General features: G+C 40.1%; 2 protein-coding genes across 2 annotated transcripts; both read right to left on the minus strand.

The window, feature by feature from the left end:
• Positions 1–386: 386 nt before the first annotated feature.
• Positions 387–2,529, minus strand: LOC146609607 (transmembrane protein 272-like). Its single transcript, XM_085346900.1, has 5 exons — positions 2,467–2,529; positions 2,342–2,384; positions 2,187–2,237; positions 1,893–2,084; positions 387–637 (listed from the first exon to the last, which is right to left on the minus strand). The coding sequence occupies exons 2-5, from the start codon at positions 2,382–2,384 to the stop codon at positions 387–389; spliced, it is 537 nt and encodes a 178-aa protein (XP_085203026.1). The 5' UTR covers positions 2,467–2,529.
• Positions 2,530–4,978: 2,449 nt separating this feature from the next.
• Positions 4,979–7,277, minus strand: LOC146609608 (uncharacterized). The gene is made up of 3 exons (XM_085346794.1): positions 7,210–7,277; positions 5,407–5,977; positions 4,979–5,275 (listed from the first exon to the last, which is right to left on the minus strand). Exons 1-3 carry the CDS (start codon positions 7,275–7,277, stop codon positions 4,979–4,981), a joined length of 936 nt encoding a protein of 311 aa, XP_085202920.1.
• Positions 7,278–8,726: the final 1,449 nt, after the last annotated feature.

The following is an 8,726-nucleotide window of genomic DNA, read 5'->3' on the forward strand; positions in this document are numbered from 1 at the left end:
TCGTGGTGGCGGTGGCGTGTAAAAGGGATGTGATGTTTTAGCAGTTAATAGGTCTGACTTCATCAGCGTGTGGAAAACAAGGGCTTAAAAAAAAAAAAAAACCCAAGGTGCTGCAACATAAAGCAAACACCTTAAACTTTTTGGTGTATGGTGCAATAAGCCACCTTTATTTATGGCATTTGGGAGAAGTCTGCAGAAAAACAAAAATCAAGTAGCCTTTTGGAAATGTGCTTTTTTAAATACTCTTGTTTGCAGCTGCAGAGGAAAGCTTCAATAACCCTCACAGTGATAAAACAAAATCAATCCTCAGAAAGAGGATCAAAATCTGCATCACTGGCCAAAAGACAATTTCCTTAAATACCTGAGGACATAATCTGGAATTTAAATCACACATCACCAGCAGACTCACTTATTGCACCATAGAAACTGCCTCGGTTGGGTGTCAAGTGACGTCTAGCACACATAGTCCTGCAGCAGATCAGCATGCCGAAGCAACAACCGCAGAAGAAAATGAGACCCAGTGCGACCCACACCAGTGTAGTGACGACAAACGCAAACTGGTAGGTCACCTTGTGGCAGTACGGATCTTTTCCAGGTAAGTAGTTTGGAGGATAGACAGAATAAATCCAGCTGCTGCCTGTAAGGTGAAGACAGACAACACACAGGTCTTCAGTTCTAAGTGAAACCTTAACAATGTATTCACTTTAAAGGTCGCAGCAGCAACAGTTTGAACTACTTCACTGTGTTTTTAAAGGCTGTGGTTTGGTCAGATTTGATTGGCAAAGCCAAATAACCCACTGTCATCAGTTTCTTGACCATGGAAGATACTATGTGCTGATTCGTTACACACAATTACGTCACCATTTTTTCCCCAAACTGATCCACAACTCAGTAAAAGTTGCAAAAACATTTTACACGATCCTTTAACTAAGCATCATGAAGCAAAATGTAAAAAAAGGGGGGGACTGTTACTGATAGATGTGTTTGCAAGACAGAGTGGTTTCTTATTTTCACCACAAATATAGATTCACTGAGCCTTGAAAACCACACATTGTGTGCGCTGGTCTCTGATATCTAATAAGGGTGTAAGTATTTGTGTGGCATTACTACCAGGTTGTGAATGCAGCATTTCCTAAATTTGTTTTTGTCTGCTCAATGCCAATAAGATTAAATACTTCCATTTCCAACATTAACAATTTTACTATAGATGCACTCATTGGACACATTATGACACAAACAATGTGGTCATAAAAGGAAAGGACCTCAGTTTGTAAATGTCCCCTACACCATTACAAAGTCTTGATTAGTAGAAATCAAGGCTCGTGATTCCAGGCAATATTTATCCATTTGAGTTCTTGTTCTTAGCTGACAGGAGTGGCATCTGGTGTGGTTTTCTGCTGTTGTAGGTTTGACATTCAAAGATGCTCTTCTGCATAACTTTGTTTTAACTAATAGTTATCCGAGTTACTGTTGCTTTCCTATGAGTTTGAAGCAGTCTGGTCATTCTCCCCTTACTTCTGGGATCCACGAGGTATTTTTTCAGAGAACTGCTGCTGCTCACTTGATATTTTCCCTTTTTGAATCGTTTTCTGTAATCCCTAGAAATACTCAAAAGACCAGCACGACTGGCACAAACAACCATGCTGTATTCAAAGTCACTTAAGATCACCTTACTTCCTCATTCTGATGCTCAGTTTGATTTTCACCAGGATGTTTTAACCATGTCTACATTTCTGTGTGCACTGAGTTGCAGCCATATAATTGGCTGATTAGATATTTGTGATAACAAGCAGTTAAAAAGTTGTATCTAATAAACTGGCCAGTAAGTGCACGTGAGTTTTGTGTCCAATTTCATGCAAAATGAAGAGTTCAGAAAGTTTTTTTTCTCCCACCTGCTATGAACCAGGCAAAACTGAAGATGTGAAGAACTGTCATACAGGCTGTGGACAGGACGTGGATTGCTCCATCATCAAAGGCGCTGCTGGTGTAGGTCAGAGTTAGTGAGAGGATGCTGTTTGCCCCCAGCACTATCAGGTAAATGGGGATGTGGGGCTGTATGGTACAACTTGTCAGGTGTGTGGCCCCTGTGATGCAACAGAACAACCATATAAGATCATCATCAATCATAGGTGAAATGCTAAAGGTGCCGTTTTCACCAACTGGATAACTAAAGCTGTTAAACCTACCCAGTCCAATGGCTGCTATCATTACCATCCACCATATAATGTTCACCACCACTGCAAAAACAAAAAGAGAAAGAGGGTAAAGGACTGGTTTAACAGTAAAACAGGTTAAATTATGAAAAAGTGAGACAAAAATGAGATGCAGAAACTAATCTAACCAATTCCTGTGACTTGTGAGGCAGTTTGAGGCTTTAGATCCATCTGTGGAGAGAGGTTAATATCTACAGTCAGTTTTGTCACAGCCAAAACATGAAGAGGAAGCAGAAGCAGAGCTCTACGGTACCTGTCCAGTTGTGAGTGGAGCCTTTTTAATCTTCAAGTATTCAGAAGAGGAGAACTACACGAGTTGCCGTTAGCTACTTCTTAGCAAAGTGCAGGATGTTAAGACATACACGTTCGAGCCTTTCAGCGACTGTTGCAACACTGTCTCACTAAGAGGAAATAATGATAAAAATCAGCCTCTGTTATCTGACACGGTTTATGTGCAGTTTAAGATTTCCTTAAGACAAAGTAGTTACATGAAATCCTTCCACTGATCTTGTAAACCATACTGTTTCTTAGATTATATATTTATATATCAAAATGATTTACATTTTGAAGTGACATAATCGGTACATGTTAAATCATGAAGCAGCACAAGGGCTAGGTCATTGTAAGCCACAGGACAGCTTATGTGGTGCACACAGGAAAATCAGCTTTCCTGTTATAACTATGAGCTTTTTCTCGTGTGCCAATAAATACCGACTGCCACTTTCAACTATCAAACAGTTTGTGTACAGAAGCTGAACATTAAAACTGTGCTTCAGAAAGCAACAAACATCATTAAGGACTCATCTCACCCTCACCTCCATTTCTTCAAACTTCTGCCTTCAAGCAAATGATACAGGACACTAAAAACACACAGCAACAGACTTTTAAATCGTTTTTTTTAACACAGAGGGCGTCACCACCCTGATGCTGCTTTAAAACCATATATTAGCACAGGGGTGGGCAACTCCAGGCCTCCAACACAGCTGATTTGAACCAACACAGCTGATTTAAATGGCTAAATTAGCTCCTCAACCTGTCCTGAAGTTCTCCAGAGGCCTGGTAACGAACTAATCAGTTATTAATTAGTTATTTAATTAATGATTTCACTCTTCTTTTATTTGTTTTTTATTTATATCTCATGTAATTTTATTTTACAGTTCCAATGTACAGCACTTTGTGTCAGCTGTGGTTGTTTTAAAGTGCTTTATAAATAAAGTTGATGATGATGATGATGATAATCATGTGATTCAGGTGTGTTGACCCAAGGTGAGATCTAAAAGCTGCAGGACACCGGCCCTCAAGGCCTGGAATTGCTCACCCCTGCGTTAGCACCTTGAATTATAGACTGTATGAGATTTACTTTATTGTTATTTATTTTCTTTCTTATTCATCTCTTATATTATTACTCTTACTTTTTAACTACAGGGAGAACCATTTTTTAAGCAGAAGTGCAACAAATTTTGTTGTATATCATTTTATAGAAGGACAAAATATTATAAAATAAAATATTTGCCAGACAAAGATTGTCTTTGAATAATACAAGGTATCTGTTGATTTATGTCTTTTTGCTCTGAGCTTTCAACAGAATATTGAATATTAGAAAAAGTTGATTAAAGTGAGTTTAATCTTTATGGCTCACTGGCTACTTGTTTTCAGTTTAGAGTTTCAAGCAGCATTTTAAAACCACTGGTGCTAAACTGGGGATTTGTTCTTATCCCTGAATTAAAGGTGAAGCCCAGCAATTTATTATTGCACTTTTATACAGGGGAAGTATTTAGAAAAAAAACTGTTTAATTTTTTTAAACAAAGCCTTTTGAGGCTGTAGGACCAAAGGATCAAATTCCAAATAAATCCAGGAGCCTACATTACCCATGATTCAATCCCTGCACCAAACGTTAAGCCTGAGATTGTGGGTGATAGAGAGTGCAGTTGGCAGTACTGCTCCTTACTTGCAGAGATGAGAATGGAGCAAATGAGAGTCCCGTAGGCTTCCTTGTTTCTACCTCCACCCAAGTGATGTAGTGCATTGATCTCCAGACACTTATTACAGAAGTATGTTTTATCTATGCTTTTCTACATGAAAGCAAGAGTAGTAAACAAACATTGCTGCATAAAAATCAGTGGAGTTTGTTTAATGGAGCTTCAATTAAGAAATGTGGTTCAAGTTCTGCAAATTTGGACAGCTGGAATGGGTCTGAGATGCAAAGGTTAAGCTAGTTGTTCACTGCTTACAGTAAGCAGTAAGCCAGAGGAAGATGGAAGTACCACTAACAAAGCAATGCTGCCACCATGTGACTGGATGAAAACAGCTCCTGGTAGTATGGTGCTGGTTAGAGGTCATAGAGGAGGCTGTTTCAAGCTTCTCTAAAGACCTCAATATCAGCTCAAGTGTTGGACTCATGTTAAACTCTGCGAGTTCAAGGACATTAATGTTACTCAGTTGGCTTGTTTAAGCTTTATTCCAATTTCCATATGACCTAACTGGTGATTTATGTTCACTGCAGTGTCCCCACAGCAATTACAACACATGTCAGCAGTTTTCACAGCAGTTCATTACTGTCAAAAACTCAAACACTTGGCGCCACCTCTGATTTATTTTTGAGTTGCATTTATTTTATTCCCCAAATCTTTTGCAGATGAGACATTTCATCCCAGGCAAACTTTCCATCATAATTACTTTTGCCGAGCTCGGTCAGATATTAGCACCGAAACGTTTGATTAATTACTTTGTCAGTGAGGAAGTTAAGTGGCTAAGAATTGTGTTATTAGACCTGCTCTGTCTTAAAAGCCTCTTTTAATTGGAAGTCAATGATCATTTGAATAATAGGGGCAGCGGGAAAGTCCATGCATATGATTCCAAAGCGCTGGTTCAGGTCCGTCTTGGCCCTCAGGTACTCGTACAGCTGTGGGTTGATGAGCTGTGCGACGGCCCTGGGGTGCGCGAACACTCCGGCTCCACTGCTGTAGGTGAGAAAAATCTGGGCTTTGTTTCCTGAAGGTGCAGCCTCCAAGTGGTTGTAGACACTCTGCCATTTCTCCTGCACATGTGCCAGTGTGGGCACCTGGAGGGAACACCAAGTGTAATTTAAAATAGTGCAGAAACCAAGTAGGATCACGTGGAACATAGGCAAGGTAATGAATATAAAACACTACTGACATCACAGGTAGTTTGAGTATAAAAATGTAGGCAGACCTTCCAGTCATCAGCTATGTCCATTGAATCATAACGCATCCCCAGATCTGGCCCATTGAAGTTCTGCAGGATGATGATCTTCCCTCGAGCCTCACTCATGGTTGGCACGAGTCGGCTGTGCCACAGCAGGTCCCAGTGAGAGTAGCGATTGATGTAGTCTACCACAGCACCATAGATGTCACCCGTCTCACTGAACTCCTCCTTTAGACGCATTAGCACTGTCTCAGTTGGATACTCCTGCAGGAAGTCAGTCACTCCCTCCAGGACGTCGCCAAAGTGCGCTCGCTGGTAGGACACCCCGTGATGAATGGTGAGGTTTCCGTTGACATGACGCACACGGATGTCTAGGAAGCGAACACCAGCACGGAGCTGGGAGGCCAGGCTCCAGGTCTGGCACTCTGCATACACACCACCATATAGGGCCATGGTGTTGTGTGTCCCAGGCATGGTGATCTCTGACAGCAGCCAATCATCAGGGATGCTGGCCATCCAGGCCAGGTTGAGGAACTCTGGGTTGGGTGTGTCATCATAGTCAGGCCTCTGGATTGCACCGTTACTCGAACTAATGACTCTAAAACACAGACAGATAAAATAACTTATCTAGTACAGGGCTTTTCAAATTTTTGCTCTCAGGTCCAGAGAAAGGAATCAATCCACCTGAGCCACAGTTGCCCCATGGGACAGTCCTTAGGCCTACACTACACCAGTATTTAAAATTATCCAGGTAACTTCAGGATTAATCCTGGATTTTCAGTACTACACAGGAGGATGTGGTACATCGCCACTCCAGAATAAAGATTAAAATCCGAAGGTATGAAATCATCAACTACTGACCAGTGAAAGTGGAAAGTAGGGTGTTCTAAATCATTTTCAATAGCAACCAAAGTATTTGTGTATTGTAGGATTATAAAATCTTACATTAATACAGAGGAAAACCCCAACAATCAGATGACCATTTATCAGAAAGTACTTGGTTACAGTGGAAAGGAAAAACTCCCTTTTGACAGGAAGAAATTCCCATTAGAACCAGGCTCAGGGAGGGGCAACCATCTGCCATGGCCATTCAGGGGTGAGGAGATGAAGACGAGACAAATGAAAACAGAATCGTAGATAAAACTTTATTCTTTCATTCTTGCAAATAATTTTACTTTTTTTTTCTTGTTTTATATATGTGATTCTAAAACTTCATGGTCATGGAGGCCAGTGGCCTTCTTCTGGCCGCTCTCCCTTTCTGTACCTCTAACTCTCTGTCTTTCTCACCACCAGTTCTCATGAAGTTCCACTGGTTGGTTGTAGGACCTCAGAGAGGAGTGCCCAGCTGCAGTGGGGCGGCACAGCTGTCTCCCATCATCTAATCTTCACCACAGCATTTAGAACAGCTTTCCTTCTCAACTGTTACCACGTTGGTCAATTTTTGTCAGTGGTAATGCTCTTGTTAGATTTTAAACTCAGTTCTTGTGTCAGTCTTCATTTTCAATTGTTCATGCTGTCTCTTTTTTGTCCTTGATGTGCAATTCCTGCTACTATTTAAATATACTGCTGTATTAATAAATCTTTTAACTGCTTCTATTTTCCAAGGATGTCTTTGGCTTAAACATGACAGAACCTTTGAAATATTGACTCTCTTCCAGTTTTACTGAGAGAAGCACTTAAACTTACTTACTTTTTCTTTTGATTTATTGTGTGTGCTTGATGTTCTGAACTGTTGGTGCAATAAGAAATAAAAGTTGCACTGAACTGGACTAAAACCTAAAATGGAAATATATTTGTTGTGGGTAAGTAGCTCCTCTTTGACTTACTCACCCCAGCAGGACCAGCTCGATTAACAACTTGTGCATTTTCACTGAATCTTGTCTCATATTGTTCCTCATTTCTGATTTTCCAGTCCTGGAAACAGATTAAAATTTAAGAGCATGAAAAATAACAAGATCCAGTTTAATGTAATGATAGAATTGACCCATTTAAAAAAAGAAGAAAAAAAAGAAAAGAGGTGCAACAAAAACTTAAAGAAAAATCTTACAAAATCTTGCATGTAAACAATGACGTGTTTGGAGCAGTCATCCAAATATACACGCTGACTTATTAAAAATGTGCTCATTAAAGTAAGGCAAGCTCTTTTTTCCACAAAATTCACTTAAAAATAAATTTATTTAAAATATTGTCTGTAATAAACTCCTCATTACAAGTGCCGACTTAAATCCATTGTCTGAAGGACAAGGTTTTTTTTTTTATGGTCAATTATGTATTGTTGGATGACAAACATGTAAAACAACAACAGAGAAAACAGAAGCTGAAGAGCTGTTCCCATCATGAAAACACGCCAATCTAAAAAGCAGTAAAACTGTAACAGTGGAACAGTAGCAACTGATTCTGAACCAGCTCGAGGTCGACCTCTGCTGAACCCCGTGGCCCATTTCAATGGCAGGCTTAAAGCTTTCTAATCCCAAAGCTGAACCAAACATCCACAGCTACTGTGTCAAACCTGCTGATGTGCCTCGCTGTTTGCTTCTGTTCTTACCTGAAACGAGCTGGGGAGCCGTCCTCGGTCCAGTCCAGAAACGTCCTGGGAGTGTCGAACAGGGAGAGCGGGGAGTTGAGGTGTCAGAGGCAAAATTTGGTGATTTGGGAGATTACTGTGGGAACTAATACAGAGGAGGAGTTGAGGGGTGGAAGTGCAGTACTGTGCATGTGTGAGGGTGGGTGGGAGCGTCAGTGCGAGGGGTAGCTGTCCCTGAATATACATAATGAAAATAATGCCAAAGAAGTAGATGAAAAATCCAATTTTATATGTGTTTTTATATATTTTAAAACTTTAATTTTTGTCTGAATTATGGTTTAAAATAGAGAATAAAAACACAGAAATTATCATGTTTCTTTGGTACAAGTCAGTTGTATGCAGTCATGTTACAGCTGAGTGATTTCTCACAGCGTTTATCAGTCTTCATAAGTTAATATAAGCCCAGTGTTAATATTGGAATGAAAATTTCAGGGGAACTTAAATGGATTGAATGGAAAATGCTAACAAGGAAAGATCTACACAAACTGCATCGAAGGCTGTGAGGTGGGCTTTAATTCAGTTAAGGAAGCCTAATAATGGTCACTTCCAGTTCTTATTAAGAAGAGAAGGCACATCGTACCCTCGAATAAAATGCAAGTTTTTAATTGTCAAACTTTAAAGGAGAACTGTTATGCAACGTCCTTATTTTCTGTCAAATATATGCTGTTACAGTGGCAGATGCTAATGTCAGACATGGTCAAAATGATGACCACTGTGAGCCAAAAGACTGCTACAAACACTCCGGTTCAACATTTTATTTTAT

This window comes from Diplotaxodon limnothrissa, linkage group LG22 (genome assembly GCF_057381915.1).
Source record: "Diplotaxodon limnothrissa isolate DT_005_m linkage group LG22, D_limnothrissa_male_GT1.1, whole genome shotgun sequence".
In the NCBI taxonomy this organism is placed as follows: domain Eukaryota; kingdom Metazoa; phylum Chordata; class Actinopteri; order Cichliformes; family Cichlidae; genus Diplotaxodon; species Diplotaxodon limnothrissa.